Source organism: Aulonocara stuartgranti, assembly GCF_965226115.1.
Source record: "Aulonocara stuartgranti genome assembly, chromosome: 5".
Lineage (NCBI taxonomy): Eukaryota > Metazoa > Chordata > Actinopteri > Cichliformes > Cichlidae > Aulonocara > Aulonocara stuartgranti.
In genome coordinates, this window is record NC_138943.1 from 25,731,860 (window position 1) to 25,749,129 (window position 17,270).

At 41.0% G+C, this 17,270-nt stretch overlaps 1 protein-coding gene across 4 annotated transcripts in view; it reads right to left on the bottom strand.

Annotated features, from left to right (window-relative positions):
• Window positions 1-16,171, bottom strand: part of LOC309707190 (histone deacetylase 7-like) — a 42,367-nt gene extending 26,196 nt beyond the window's left edge. Inside the window, exon 1 of one of the 4 annotated variants that reach the window (XM_082534355.1) lies at window positions 15,793-16,171. In XM_082534355.1, coding sequence (XP_082390481.1) covers window positions 15,793-15,811 — 19 coding nt within the window. In that variant the 5' untranslated portion in view covers window positions 15,812-16,171. The other 3 variants (XM_082534357.1, XM_082534358.1, XM_082534356.1) reach the window with 3 other exon arrangements.
• Window positions 16,172-17,270: the final 1,099 nt, after the last annotated feature.

Below are 17,270 nucleotides of genomic sequence, written 5' to 3' on the forward strand. Positions count from 1 at the left end.
GAATCCACAGCTGCTGCACACATTCTGTCCCCCACTTCTGAGCAGCTGGAGTATCAATCTCCTTATGTGTTCATTGTGTGTGTGTGTGTGTGTGTGTGTGTGTGTGTGTGTGTGTGTTTGTCCATCCTATGCACCCTAAGATATTAATAGCTTGCAGTTGTTTCTTTTGAGTGTACACAGCAGGTCTTTGTGTTTGCATAAGAAGAGTCTGCTTGTGTGACAGTTGAGGGTGCATACACGGCTAATAGTGCTTGTGTTGGTGTATTAAGTGTATTAATAATGCCCATTTGTTTCTGCTGAAGGAACACTGTGGCTCTCTGAGCAAGTTTCAGCATATGTAACCGTGCCAGTTTATTTTTAGTGTCACCTGTCATTTAACACTTGTGTTATTGTGTGTAATCAAGCAAGTGCATGTGATTGAGGACAGTGCCGGTTTCTCCACATATTAATAGCATCGCACCACTTGCTTTAATGAGTGTGTGTCGTGTGTGTGTGAGAGAGGCTGTGTGTGCTTATGTGTGTATTAATAGCATTCTCATCTGCCCACAAATGTTTCTGTGTATCTGTGGCGTTCGTGCGTCTGGATCTCAGTTAGGCCGAAAGATGATTTGTCACATGAGCATATGTCTTGGGCAATATCAAGAATTTTCCCTTTAGAGATAGGCGAAACTGTGATCACAGTATTAGCTGTGGACGTTGTCGCATGTAACATCGACTCAATGCTAAAGGCAGAACCCACAAATCTCTGTGGTTAGTTTTATCTTTGATTTTATTGTGAATGTTCGGACTAGATTTTATTAGTCCTTTATTTATCCAGGTAAAAAAAAATCTCATTGAAATTAAAAATCTCATTTCCATGAGAGACCTGGCATCATGGCAACAAAAGTCAAAATACACAGGTGATGATTTCTAAGCACAATGTTGATGCTTCTTTCTGGCTACTGCTATTTTTCATCAGCTATCAATTATACCCACCACGTGCAGTTTTCCCACTTGAACTCTGTGATAACTGATAAAACTTTAAGTTCATGTAGGGGGAGAAAAGTTTGGACGGCACAAATTTATAAAGTCCAGAATACGCATCCCTGCTGTCAGTAGCTTCAACCTAATTTGAATTATATCAGTCCTATTGATAGATTTAATGTGATTTCTGAGTAAATGTCCAAACATTATCAGCAGATTGAAAATATTGGTTCATTGTATGAACAGTTGGCAGCTTTTGCAAGACAAACGCCAAAATATGAAATAAATAGATGTCTTATAGGACAGAAATAAGTTCAGGTATCTCTTATTGTGATTTAAGTTCAATAATTGGTATTTATTAGTGAATGAAGTTTGCTTGCAGTAAATAAATTTGCTGTTGTGTGTATTTCTAGATTAGTTGATCAGTTGTTTGGTTTTTGTTAGCTGTCATGTCAACATTGAGATTTCCAAGAAGCTACAGCAGTTAATTTAAATTAAATCCCAAAGATGAGGGTATTCAGTCCTACTATGACAGAAAATGATGAAAAATGTAGGAAACTGGAACCATACAACTATACATTCAATAACTCAATCCAAGGAAAACATGTTGAAATATCTGCAATGTATGTCTGTATGTCTTTGGCATATGTTTCATAATGAGATGTGTGTAATTATTCAAACATGCCCACAAAACTGAGTTGGTGGAAACATCTGGAATCAGTAGTACAGCAGAAGGAGTGACGATTAGCCATTTGGCATCATGGGTGGGATTAATGCCATTGTTGTGTGGTTGTCAAGCGTTGTCATGCTGTGCGGCTCGACACAGATATTTAAAACAGCCCGTGCTCACTTTTTAAGCACCCCTAAGGCATAGCTACTGATTGAGAAACTGAACAGGCTTAACTCCTCTTACTGTGATTTGGTTTGCTCTTTAAACCCTGGCAAACTTAACTTAACTTCAACAGGACACAAAGCAGATGCAAATATGTGAGCGCGTCTTTCTGTCATGGCCATCAGTGCTGCTTTGGCGACTGTTCCTTCAACACTCCACCATAACATAAGACTTTTCTTAGTGATGATGTGTTGCTGAACTGGGGTGGAAAAGGTGAGGGGTCAGCAGTTCGCTGCAAATGGGAGGATATAACTCCCATAGTGTGATTCTCCAACTCGACGTCTCACAGACAGACAATTGTTGAAATGGTTTCATTATTTCTCTTCCAAGACCTCCAAGAGGTCATTGTTTTTTGGAAGAGGGGGAAAAAAGAGATAACTTTTGGCTGGGATGAGTCCGAAATTTGCCTGAGGACACACACGGGACACACACAAATGCGCACATGCACGATGTACCTCTCACTCAGTCCTAATGAGGCTTTAAAGCTCTGAAAGGTGTTGGCACACACATGTCTACACACATGTTTACATAACTCTGCCCTTAATCATGCAAATGAAGGCATGAACCACTGTTTGACCTGATGGGAGCACCGACTGACTTGCTTTACGTACTTCAAAAGAAAGTACTTCAGTGACTGATCATCTGAGCATAGTCTGATTCAGATCAATAGTCTGCACAACCCATCTCCACCCACAGACATTCATCCTACTCTGTAATCCAGATATTACCAGATGTTATGTGACGGATCGTGGCCTTTACACGCCCACACATGCAGAAATATAGGCAAACATCTTTTTTTTCCTGTAAAAGCCAGCACCTGGCATAAGGCTGATTTGACTGAGAAAACAGGTTCTCATATTGACTTCCTACTCTAATTCGCTCGTGTGTCTGTGGTATACTATGTATCGCTGACTGTTATTGCACACTAATAAGAAGACTATGTACACTGAAGGGCTTCTTTGTTTCAAATACACCCTGCAGTTAGTAAGAATAAGCTTACTGTCTTCTGGTACAATCTAGCTTTTTGCTGCTGCTCTTTGATTGAACTTTGATTTCCCTATTACGCTTCATTTTATGCCCGTTCTCTCTCACAAACAAAAACACGAGTTCACATGATAAACAACAGGGTGATGGTCCTGTTACTGGTTTTTTTTGAGGAGCAGAGTGTATCAGTAGTCAGCTGAGCTGATTTTAAATCAGGAACAGGAAATGTGATCTGGGGCTCTGGCCAGCCCAGAACACTGTCCCTATTGTCAGAGCTCACACAGGGAAAACACTCGGGACTTTTAAAGGTTATCTGTCCTGGGAAAAGGTTAATATTCTCCTCCATAACTACCCTACAAAGGACAAAGAGACACCCAAAATGGATACTGGATGATGACCCTATCACTAAATATGTCTTTGTTGTGCCTCTTACTATAAATGTATGAGTTTATTTCCAATCAAGAGGGGTCAGAAAAAGGTTCTCTATCAGTGTTTGCTCAACTGTTTTTAAACCACTGACGAAATATACTGGAAAGACGTGAATAATGCTGGTGGTGGAAGATCCCTAACTGGTCAACTTAGTCATCAATGCAGCATGCAAAGCGAAAATAAAACATTTACATGGTCAGTTTATGATCTCTGCTCGATAAAATCAATACTACAGCTCCCATTTAGACCATAAATTATTTGCTGGTTGACAATGAAAATAAACTGGCGACTACCATGATAATCTATCCAGTGCGTATAATTCACGAAAAGAAAAGAAACAACTGGAAAACAACAGTTCCTTTGTTCTGTGTGATAGATCTCTATCGCATCATCTCAACATGAATGAACCAATTAGGAATTCAAGAGAAAATGTATCCACATCTACTTTGATAATCAAACACATGATCTTGGGCTCTTCAAACCAGGCTTTCATTAAGACCAATGGTTCCTGTTATACTGTATGTCCCACTGGGTTTGTGGGAATCAAGTCTATGACGACTAGCGTCCCCTATAAGATGAGCCAAACCAACTGGTTAATCGCTAGGTTAAATAAATAAATACAGTGATTTAGTATGTTTTAAACCACCATTTATTTCTATGACCCCCAATGCAAAGTGAAACTGGGCTTCATGCTGCAAAACCAAACAAAACAACACTGACTGATTTCAGCCCCCACCACAGATAGGCTACTTAGACCAAAGTGTCACTGTCAGTTCATGTTTGCTGTGTGAGAAAAAGCTAAAGTTAAGTTGACTGCGAAAGGCCTCGGTTTACCATAGGCAGACAGTAACACAATTTCTACATCAGCATTGTAAGCGTGAATCATCTTTTCTTTTTGTTCTCTCTGCCATAGAAGGCCTAGTCATAGTGACTAACCCATGTGCTGCCACAGCCTGTGGGCCAAAGGGAATAGTTTAGGTAAGGTGATAAGCTAACAGCAAGGCCTGGTAAATACAATATGATCAAAGTCTTTATTCAGGGATACACTTTTGTAAACACAAAGGGACATAGATGCGAGCAGAGAAATCTAAAAGGCAACAGAAAGGGGCCGCGGGGTGTAGGTGGTGTCGATTCCTCTGGCACGGCCCACATTAAACTAATGTAACTGTATCTCTGTAACAGCACTAAAGGCTATGACCTCATCCCGTGGTGAGAGAGGGAGCAAACCTGGACACATGACACCATTACACCAGCATGGCTGCTGTGGGTGTGTATATGTGGGTGTGCTTTTATTTTCCCTGGATTGAAGGGGCTTGGGTGGGATTGAACTGTTTTCTTATTCCACGACTTCTCTCATATTAAAGCACATCAGCCCACAGTCCATCATACAACCAAACATTTGTTTCCTAGTAGTGAATGAGCAGTGGAGTTTGTCAGCTATGGGCAGATATAGATCCAACAGGAAATTCTACACTCACAATGAGGCCTTAACGCCATAATTGCACACTTATTTGCCCCATTTAATGCCCTAAAATAGTCATGTTGTCTGCCAGATTAGATTACCGGGCCACCTTTTGTTACACATTCAGTTCTTTGTTAAATACTTCCATAGCAGGGTCATGATCTCGAGACATGGAAACTCACTTTATTTAAAATAATAATGATAGTAATTTAAGCAGTTTTTAAACAGTTGTACACCAGCGATTTTTGAAGTGTATAACCATCACGGTCATGTTAGGATTTACACCTGCAGATTTTGGACTGAAGTCAAAAAAATTTTGTTGCAGTGTTTTTTGTTTTGTTTTTTTTAAACAGAGGAGCTGAAATTGAATTCACATTTTCACAATACAACAGTGTGGACACAGTAAGTAGTTCGGCACAAGAAAGTAATAAAGTGACAGTGGTTTTTTTTTTTTTTTTTAAAGTAATTAGAACATTTACCACGTTTTCTAGCTACTTTTGCAGAACACTTTAAGAAAGTAAACACCGCCTACCTTTTGGAGGTGAAGTTCAAAAGCGACGTATTTGAAACTTTCAAAGGCAGGTGGGAGTAAAAATCCCGTTACGAGGCAGCTACACCAAGTCGGGCGAACGTAAGCACAGTCCAACAGCCTATCCTCGTCATCTTCGCCGGGGTTTTTCCTCCGTTATTGTGACAGTTATCTGACTGCGCGAGGTAAAAATATCAAAAGCGACAGCTCCAGCCGTGAGCGCGCGCCGCTGTCTAAGCCGTACGTCCGTACGTACAGTATAACATCACCTCCGCGCTCCGAAATGTCTCGGTAATCAACTTATGTAAGAGAAAGCGAGTGTGCACGCACTGCTTTCTATTTATCTGTCTCCTCCTCACCGAGTTCGTCTGTCGGTGTTGAAACTGCTGATAAAACCAGCTTGAAGTCTCACTTTCATCCGCGTGTGTGCTGCTGGTGTGCGGGCTCCATCTGCTGAACTCCGCGGGGTAAGGGAGATGCGGATATGTGTGTGTGTCTGTGTGTGTGTCTTCTGCTCTACGTCTGGCATAAATGTGAAAAAACGTACCAATATATCCACAGACCGTTTCATCATAGATTTATAATCAGTTTGAATCACTTTGTTGTTCCTGTACTTTATGCTATATTGCAAACTGTTGTGCTACAAGTAAGAAACACTCACTGTGTACACGTTGCTAGTACTGAGTTGGACCCTGTTTTACCTTCAGGACTTCCTTAATTCTTCTTGGTACACATTCAGCAAGGTTTTGGAAACTTTCCCTGGTCCGTACTGACGTGACAGCGTCACTGATTACGCATCATAACTCATCATCATTATTCATCTATGTATTACTTTTATGTATTAGTCATCAATTTGTTGTAATCATCTATCCTTGCAGTTGTTTATTACACAAAATAAATTATATTATCACACTTCTGGCCACATAGCGCTGATATTCACTGCACATGCCCATATTAACTTTTTCCAGCCAGGTGTTTTCCTTTTCCCATTCTTCCCTTTCTCTGAGGGGAACAAACATTGCTGCTCTAATGCTGGGCTCACACTGTGCGATTTTTGGCCCATTTTGAGCCGATTTTTGAGTGATCGGACCGATTTTGGCCTTCATTGTGCGTCGTGTAGTATACGTGGGGTAACGAGAAGTGATTAACACCTCACGACCAGCTCCCGATCATCAATCGCTCGTGAGGGTGTCACCACAGGCGCTCACACTGCTCACGCGCAAACACGTAAACGTTGGTGAAAAAGACGGCGCAGCACGGCTGTGCAGCGTGTGATCTGGACACAAGCGATGGAGGCACAACTTGTAGAACTTTGGAAAGCTCATCCGAGCCTTTTCGATGTGGCATCACAAAATTATCACGACCACAACAACCGTGAAAATAGTTGGATTTACACTGCTGCTCAATCACAGCTGCCTGATCATGTTTTTCATTAGCAATTTAGCAAAATTGATGGTAGTGGTGTGTCTGTGTGAGTGAAAGACAGAGAGAGAGAGCGACAGATTTTCTGTTATAACCTTCATTTTATGGAGGCACAGTGTGAGCACTCAGGTCGCATCAGAGCATCGGGCCGTATAGTGTGAGACCCTGCATCGTGACCTATGAACGTCTAACCCCTGTGAGTCAATCGTGCAGTTTGAGCAGGAGCTGAATAACGTGACTGAAAAAATCGCACAGTGTCTGCCCAGCTTTAGGTGTACTGTCATCCGAGACTTGCACCGCAGTGTCGGCGTTTGTTTCCCTGTTGGCCATGCTTCTTGTTGTGGTCATCTGTTGTCTTCCGGTATTTTCTCCGCAAGCGACCTTTCCTCGACCAATGAGATGAGCGGTAATCTGAATTGTCATACTCGAATTGTCATAAGTGTGCTGTCAGCTCATTGGTCACAAAGCAGGAGAGGGGCTGGGAATTATGTTTTCAAACAAAGTGTTAATTCCATAAACATTTATAGACTACTTTTGATTCTCACTGTATTACGGGACAAAGTGCGTCCCTTATTAGCTCAATACGGGACGTGTACTTTTGTTTCTAAATACGGGACGATTCCGTATTTTAAGGGACGGTTGGCAACCCTAACCGTGACGCAATCTCCACATCCCAAAGGTGCTCTGTTGGATTGAGGTCTGCTGAGTGTGGAGGCCAGTGAACTCATTGCCATATCCAAGAAACCAGTTTGAGATGATTTGAAGTTTGTGACACGGGGCAGGAGGCAGCCATCAGAAGATGGCTACACTGCAGTCATAAAGGGACTGACCTGGTCAGCAGCAATACTCTGATAGGCTGTTGCCAGTTGCCAAGATAATATCCTCTACACATCGTTATGCCACCAACAGCAGCCGCAACCATTAACACATGGCACGATGGATCCATGCATTCATGCTGTTTGCAACAAATTCTGACCCTACCATCAGATTAACACAACAGAAATCGAAAGTCACGATATTTTTCTAATGTTCTATTTTTGTTCACTTTTAGTGAGCCCATTTGAAGTGTAAACACAGTTTCCTGTTCTTAGCTTTCAGGCGTGGCACCCTGTGTGGTCTTCTGCTTCTGGTTATTTCAGTTACATTGTGGTACTTTTCCTTTGACTTCTGACATCATCGAGGCATTTTCAGTCAAAGACTAACTGGATGGTTTTTCTCTATTTTTATTTTTGTTGATTGTTCCCTGTAAACCCTAGAGATGGTGTGGAATAGATCAGCAGTTTCTGAAATACTCAGAAAAGCCTGTCTGGCACCAGCAACCACTTCACATTCAAATGGCTGATTAGACATTTGTGTTAATGAGCATTTAAACATGTGTACCTAATAAACCGGTCAACGAGTGTATCTACTGTACACTGAGTGAAAGCTAGTTAAGCCAAAGTAGACAATCTTGTTCTGAAACTGTGGAAATGGTAGAATTGGTCTCTATTCTATTGTAGGCTAAGCAGACTTCAGTATTCTCTAAATGTCAGAGTGAACTTTGTTTTTCATAGCTCCCCCCTCCAACCACCAAAAAATATATAACTTGTATTTAAGATATAAGATGTCATGGCAGGAAAAGCAAAGGAATTACTTACATTTTTGTGTGCGAGACATGAGAGTCTGACAGCGTGAACACTGCAGTGACTGATTTTAATAATGACACCCGTGCTTTTCTTACCGTGACATGTCATCAGTCAAAAAGACTTGTAGCTACAGTCATCAGGCTAAAAATGAAAAAAAAAAAAAAAAATACACGCATGCATTGTTACTAAGTTCCACTTCCAAAAACAGAAGAATGCAGGTATCGCAGTAGGTAACAGTTGACTGAAATACAATAGGATGAGTCACCACTGGTGACATAACAAAAGCCACGCTACACATCCCCACAGCAACAGCATAATTTAACAATGAGTAAAGTGAAACTACCGTAACGTTGATTAACACGATCCTTAACGACTTTCACAATACATCTATAAAGATGAATTACTCTCTGTGTTTGATGTGCAGTTATGTAGACACAGCAGTTGCTGATTTGCTGCAGGACGACAATGCAGGTGAAATGTTGTTTTTGCCTTATTAATGATCATATTGTGCAAATAGTTAAACAGTTATTTTGAATGTGTCAGTTTTATAGCAAATACATCGTGCACATCTGGAGCAGTTTTATGTTATCTCACATGTAAATCTGACCACACAAATGACCTGGAAGCCATGAAAGTCTGTGTTTAGCTAACTGCTAACTGCTAATTTTACTTTTTAATTTGTCATCTGACCACCATGTGAACCTCACTGGACAGTAGATATATCACATTGTATAATATAAAAGTAATAGACTGTGATATCGTTGCTACAGCAACACCATGCATTTGTGCTCCACGGTCCTCACAACAATGGGACAAGCCCAGGTATCTCTGACAGCAAGAGCCAAGCCTCCGATGATGATTTAGTACCTAAAAAAGGAGCTAGTTGAACAATGCACTGGACTCTGAAAAATATGCAAGAAAATTACTCCTGCTAAACACACACCAAGCTGTGAAGCCATGAAAAAGTCAATACCATATGTCACCCCTCAAATGTTTTTCTTTTGTTTCCAAGGAGCCAAAGTTTTATTTAATTTTTTAAAGTGAGTCTTGAGCAATAGTTCTCCAGGCTTTCAAAGGTCTTTCAGAATTTTTCTTTGGACATTGGCGGATTTTTCCACTCATTTTCAATCCAGTCCTGATCATTTTCAGGTGAATGTTTTTTTGTTTTTTTTTCTTAAGCCGCTTAACACTGAGCCATTCAGGCATAAAAAGGCACCTTTCACAAGAGATGAACCAGTGTTGTTTCTACGCATTGCAGACAACTTATCAAAGAACCAGTTTTAAATTGTGTTTTTAGGCATTTGTTACTAGCAGCCTGTTGGAAAAATATACAATCTGTACCAATTTCTTTAGCTGAATCGATGAAAAATGCCAAAGACAACAGTTTAACAGGCATAAAATAATAATTTTGCACCAACAAAGTGATTCCCAAAGAACTATTAGCTGAAAACTCATCTCAGCATGTTGTGCAGTGTGTCCTTAAAGTGAAGGTAAAACAAAAAGAGTTAAAAATAAAAATCCAGCAAAGACTTGAGATATGCACCTGGCCCTTCACTTGATGCATTTGCTGTTCATTGAAGTCTTACCAGAAGCTTTCAGTAAGCCATTCTTACAGATAAGAAACAGGGAGTAAAGGCTGAGGTATGCTAAATTACAAGAGAACAGAACTGAAAATCAGTGGCAACAAGTCTAACGGAACGAAAGGCAGCAATCATCCAAATAAGAGCTTTGAATGTCCTTGAAGGAGCCTGGAGAACTATTCCTGAAGAGTACTTAAAGAAATTATAAGAAGTCTTGTCCACTAGAGTGGAGACAGTGTGGAAGACCAAAGGTGGCTTATTGAAAAACCGACTTTCAAGCGCATTACAATTGTACAAACTCTGTGTTTGCCTTTTTGCTGTATTTCCATGTATGATTGCTCATGTTTCAATGAATCACTGCACTTATCTCCAATGTTCCTTTCAGAATATAAAGAAATGAGGGATGACTAAAGACGTTTGCCTAGTACTGTACTAGCAGCTGGTGATGTGTGACCCAAAAAGTACACAAATGAGTCAGCCGAGCATCGCTAGCTGCACTCGATAGTTGCACTCCATACAGGACGAGCAAATGGTGGATGGAAATTACTGCCGTGTTTAAGCAACTGGTTAAAAGAGCTCGACCCGGGACACAACATCCCAGGTAGAAAATATTCTTCAGTTTTGTCATGCGACAGTATTGTGTAGGCTAAGCTTTATAAAGTTAAGTATCTTTAGTGATTAAACTAAAAAGCCATGTTCTTACTCTCCTTAAAATTTCCAGGGAAATTCTCAGTAGATTCCCATTTTGATAGTTTATTTATTTACATTCACCCATAAATGCTGCTGTCCCTGAGCTGTAAGCATCAATAAAACATTGTTCAGCAAGTTTTTTCTCTATATCATAAAAAATACTATCGAGAATTTTCTTGAAATATCTGCCGTTATGTCTCTTTCTCTCCTCTCCTGGACAGCAATATGCGAGTTTATCGCTAAAAATACTCACACGTTCTTTTGCATCCATGCTCATCCAGATTAAGTCAGCATAACTGGAAAACCTAACATAAACTAATCACAGAGACAACAACTGATAACTGTCAGCGAACTAGGTCAGTTCTATTTTTTTTCCATTTCATGTGACTCAGACTGGTCCTATGATGGAGTCAGTAGATTTGAGGTTGTTAAATTATGTACCTAAAGGGAAAATTGTGGCCTGAGAATTAAAAAAAACCCCTCCTATCAACAGCACTTTGTGCTTTTCCTTGTACTCTTGGCAGGTTTTACCAGTCCATCCCAGAGTCACGGGGCTGACTGTGGCCTGAATCATTTGAGATGCGTTCGAGCAAATTGAATTTGATTCGAGTTTGAACAGCACATGCTTCAGACAGAGCTTCTCCTATTTACAGATATAGAGGTCATTTGGAAACGGTTGCTACTAAAATTACATTTGCCAATAAATTAGCTTATTTTGGATTTATTAAATCATTCCATGAGCTGTTATTAAAACATCATTATTCATATTAAGGAGGGCAAAAACAGGCTTCTTTCAGCTGGCAGTGATCACTGTCAGCTGGAATTTGCAGCCTAATACGGTTGGTAATGATTTTATTTTTTAATATTTATGTTAATACATTGTCTACAGATGTCAGTAGAGCTCTCTCTTCTTACTTTCCACCCTCACAGCATCACTTTATTGCCTTTGCAGTCAACGAGCACTCTGGCTGCTGGTAGCACTGAGTATTTAGATTTCACCATGCAAACCTTTTGGATTCTGGACAGTGGGGTCTGACTAGACCCTCCAGTAAAAATATCCTAATGTCAGCGAGGTATCGGGGCTCAATTTTCCCCCAAATTTCCAAAAGGATATTAAAACGGAAAACACTGGTAGGGAGCGATAGAGTGAAATGGCACACGGGATACATGGGAAGGACTTCAAGGTGGAGGTTTGTGGCCGGTGGGGCTCGCTCCTCATTCAGTCACAGGAAGCCGGTAGGAATGAGAGGAATGCAGTCAGGCAATACGGTGATGGAGGGAGCAGCAGTTGCAGGGCAGATTGCCAGAAAGAACGGAAAAAGGAAAAGATAGGAAGAGTGAAAAGTGATTAAAGGGTGAAAAAAATGGCAGGTCTCATTTACCAAAAACAGACGCCCAGTGGCAATTTGTTGTTGCTCACCGTGCAAGTGTAACTTCTTTGTCTGATACTGACCACAGGATGCGGATAATGTGCATGATATTGGAGGGGTCAGGCACGGAAATACCTCAGTACATTATTGGGATTGGGATTGGAATGTGTGGAGTTATCAGTCGGACAGATTTCCTGAAAATGGATGGAAGCAGAGGATCCATAAACAACAATAAATGATTGTTTTTTTGTCATCCTACCTTAGAGACACATCTGTGCAGACAGAAACGTGCTTCGACATGAAGGGAAACATGCACGCAGGTGGCGCTATGTGCAGTCTGTTTTACTTATCCAGTTTTCTCTTTCATTCTGATATGTTTATTTTTTATGTTTGCTCCTTTTTTTTCCTCACTACTGTGCCAGTTATTCCAGTTTTCCCACAAAAAGACTTTAGCAGACGCAGTAAACTGACAGAAAGCGTGCATGAGGGGATGGTAAACAGGATGCGCTCAAGCAGCACAGGATTGGATATTTGCTGTGTGCCACCTCAAATGAGGTGCTCACTTCCAACCTCTGCAGTCTTTAGGCTCATTGTTTTGGTTTTGCACCACTTTCCTGTTTAGATTAACGTTAACTCTCATTAGCCTCTTTTTCATGTGCAGCTGTATGTTATCATAAAAGCTAACATGATCTACTGTTAAGTACAAATGCAGGAGCATCAGATAGATAAAAGTTAGCCAATGAAGATGCTTCAACACTTTACAGGGCGGTGCCAAACACAAGGCCCGGGGGCTAGAATCGGTCTGGCAAAGACTCCAGGCTGGCCCACTGGAAAATAGATAGATAAACAATTAAATGACAGAAAACCTCCTATTTTTTCACTATCTGCTACAGAAATGTGATGTTAATTTTACACATTTATGTCTCACAATTTAAGCCCCAAAATTTGACATACTGTCCAAATTGTACTTATTTTTCTTGTATTAAGAAATCTGATAGACTAAATTTTAGTTTAGACAGAAGGAGTTTCACTGGTCTGGCCCACTTAAAATCAAAGTGGACTGTTTATGGCCCACAGTGTAAAGTGTGATATATTAGTGTTGTGTTTATAGCTTGCTTTGTTTCCTCAAAGTGGCTAAAAAGATCAATTTAGCATAATTAATGGTGCTTTAAGCTGTTAATGTGGTTTGCAAAACCGAGTTAAATGAAAGCCAGTAAAAATGAAAAAGACAAAAATCGTGTATTCAATGTAAAATTGTGGTTTTCAAACTTGTGTCATAAACCATAGCACGTGTTCAGGTGGGCCTCGCTAAGCTTGAGCTAGCAGCTGTGTGGTAACTTTGAACCAAGGGAGGCTGCTGGAGGCCGCTCGCAGCGGCGGGTGCAGCCTCTAAAGCCTTTCCATTCCTGACAGCAAAGCGTAGGAAAGCCACAGAGGGGAGCGATGGCGCTCATCGCTCGCCTGGTTTCTTGGGAAACTGTCTGTGACACTGGAAAGTGTCGCTTTGTGACGCCTTCACACTCCTCTGCGAGCGCGTGTGAAAAACATTTCAAAGTTTGGAGCAGTGTATAAACCTCTGACAATGTGTTCAATGTGGCTTTTAACGCATTTTGCATATCAGGCTGCACAAACCCACGAGGTGGTGATTTTACTGAAGGTTCTGTAAACTTTGCTGCTCTTGAAAGAAAGGTCTTAAGATGTGGAACTGTGCTCGCAGTGGCCACAGTGCATTTCTGAAAATCCTCCTGCTTATAACCCATGCTGTTGCCTACATAAAAATTTAAACAGAGAGGAAAGCAAAACCCTTAAGATATATAATCTTTCCTGCTATGAGGGCTTTTTGGATCTAGTCTTGAAATTTTTGAAGCTCTTAAATGAAACTACTTCCTCCAGTTCAGCTCAACACCGCCACAGATCAGGCTCTTACATTAAAAGTACACTTCCACAAGATAGTAGTATAAATATTAATGACTGGGTCATTTGTTTTTATTAATCAAAACAAACAACAGCCTGAGAAGACGACCTGAGCTTACAAAAGGACACTCACTAGAGGCTCTCTACACGTCCTTCCTCATTGCTTTATAGTGCTCACTTCACTCCAGTTTGCAGCCTCTCCTGTCATGAAGAACCCTCTTTAGACCAGAGCCGGCCTGATGAAAGCCGCTCTGATTTGCTGCACTTCTGGCCTGCCGTAAAGCCAAGTTATGGTACTCTCAATCATCAGCTCGGAAAATGTAATGGGCTGGTGCAAATCCACAAAAACAAATGATGTGTTGTGGGTTTGATCAGAAAACAAAAATTATTGGTGGAGATTTCCAAAAATAAACAATGACCTCAGGTGAAACCTTTAGAGAAAGCCACAGCAGACCGCAAGACTAATATCGCAGATGTCAAAATGAAACATTTTTAGCAGTCCTTCCTTTGGCCTCAGACACAAAGTCTGAAACCGAGAGGGAGAGTGACGTCCCAGAAGGCCACTTTTAGAAGACCGTGGCCTCTTAACTTGTTGCCCCCCGACCTTTACAAACCAAACAAACCAGAACTCTGATGATTTATCACAGCACCAGAAACACAAACTACCAAGTTCATCTACTTGTTTGTCTTCTCAAATTTGATTTCACATTTTGCACTTTGTTCTTCTCCAATCAAATCAAATAGGTTGTCACGTTCCAATACACTTTAAAAATGGCCACAAATATCCATTATTATTAATTAATCATTTTGTCCATGAACTTCCACATGTTGCTATAAATCCTCAATTTAGAAGTTTTAAATTTCTCTTTTAATTCAGCCAAACAAAACTATGTAAAGAGCCGTCATGTCCCCCATTACTTTAAAGACAGCAGAGCAATTAAAGTCTGATTTATAGTCCTAAAAAAACACGTAGCGGAGTCTCTAAATGTGTAGCAGCACATGGGAGTAAAAATAGAGCCAAAGTTTAGTGCTTTGAGCGAGAGAGGAGCCAAAGGCCGAAGCCAGCGTTTCATCTTATGCAGGAAGATTTACTGTATGTAGAGTCACAGTGCACGAAAACAAGGAAGAGGTGGTGAAAAGCTAAACCTGCTGTACAGTGCGCCCCCCTATCTTTACCTGCGTTCTACAAATGAGCCCCCCCCCCCAAAAAAGCATGCCATGTTAAAGCAAGATTTGTCATGTCAACACATTTTCAATGTTCCTTTACTCGTGATATCCTTGGTTGCTGTGCCACCAGTCAACTCTCACTGTCAAACAAATCTCTTTCCACCTTTTCGCCGTCTCTTCTCTATCGCTCTGTCTCCTCCAGCAGTTCATCGCAGTGAGGGACTGTTGTTTTCTGTCTACTTGTTTCAGGCGCTCTTATACTTTTCGTGGACACACTAAGTCTCCAGGGTGCCTGCTCTGTTTCCAATTTTCTCCCCTTCCCAATCCTGAGAAACAGCACGTCCAAAACCAAACAAATAAAGCCAGAAAAAAACAAATCAAATGGAGTAAGAAATCATTTATCCTTGTTACCCAACCGCAGTGTCCTTCCCGGGCATTTGATACACATGTATGATCTTAAAGTGTTTGCATACATTACAGTGTGTGTAATAAATTAAGAACAAACTCAGTCTTCTCAAAACTCACAGCCAAACCAAAACTCTTAGCACTTAAAACCACTCTCCAACAACTGGACCAAAAAAACCACGTCCACATCTGCAAGTTTAACTAAAAATCCACTCCTAAGTTCATGAAAGGCTGACATACTTTCCTGGTGATACATTTACGTTCAGTCCCTGAAGAAGACTCTTTTTTTTTTTTTTTAAACACAGCTGTTAATTATTCCTTCACAGATAGATAGAAAATAGAAAATGTGCAAAAGCTCACCGGCTTTCTGCGCTGACATTCAGCGAGTGGTCCTTCTGTGCTCCCACAGCGAGTCCAGTCAGTCACAGGAGGCAGTGGTGGGACGGAGTGGAAAGCTCAGGGAGAAGATAGCTCCTGCTCTGACAGGGGAGTGGTGGTGCTGCAGCGCCGGAGCCCAACCGTGCGCTCACAACGCGAGTCACAGTCAACTGCTTGACACAAGCAGCTCCCTCTGACTTTTCTGTGTCTTGCACTTCCTCTCATGTGAGCTGAACTATCTCGCTGTAGTTTTTTTTCTTTTTCTCTCTCACTCTTTCGAAGTCGCTACCCTTAATTCTCTGTTTCAGAGAAGACACAGTTGCTCTGCCCTATCACACACACACGCACACACACACAAACTAACTTATTTGGCAGGGCTCCCCTTGCACCAGAAGCTCCAGAGAGGAGGGAGGGGATGGGGTTTGTGGACATTGTGTGTGTGTGTGCACGCGTGCAGACAAAAAGAAAGAGAGAGCGACAGATTGTGTAGTCACTTGCGTCTGACAGACAATAGCAGGAAGTGTTGCTTTTGGATGCACAAAGTACACAAGAATGAAATAAGAAAACTGCGACAAGCGTGAAACTTTAATGATTTTTACTTTTAAACATTACAGTGGTGCTTATCTCTCAAAGTGAAGCAAACACCGAAGGAATAACAGCACGATTATCACTCGGAGAGTCTCAGACTTTTTTGTATTCGATGGCATAGTACAATTTACACTAGTTTGGATGTTTTTTAGGTTTTTTTTTTAAGATTGCAAATGATTTTAGGTCATCCACAGAACTTTGATGCTTCAGAGCGGATCTTGTTAGAAATTTGCAAAACAACACGTTTTTACCAGTTCCTCAAAGGGATCAGTTGACTTGGGATGCTTATCAAAGGCACATGACTTTTGTATTTGAGATTTTTTTTTTTCTACTGCAGTGACCCAGTCAAGCTCCTACTTCGGCGTTTAAACACAAGTGGAGCATTCAGTGTGATTACTTACGTAAGGCAACACATTTCAAACCGGCAATTGCATTTCAGTCTGAGTAAAATTATCAAGGGGGGAAAAAAAGCATCCACGAGGTCTGTGTATGTGGAGAGCAGTTTCAGTGTTGCCACAAATATACTCACGAGCTCGCTTAAAACATTTAATGCTTTCACATTCATTTAAGTAACTGAATCCGTGTAATACAGGCTGGAAGTACATATGATATAAATTTATATGGGCGCTGTAATTTGAGTAAATATGCATTTCCCCAGAAATACAAGTGGAAAAGACACGTTAGTGAATGTGGTTTTGTCTGATTTGTCATCGCTGAGATCACTTGATTCATTCATATAGCACTGCAACGTCAGAGAGCGTAAAAAAGCCAAACCTATGTTTCATAGCTACACTTGCAACAAAGGCTACGGGATGAGTGCATGCATTTAGCATATTCATAGCTTGAGCCTATAATTCCCATGTAGTCTTGGT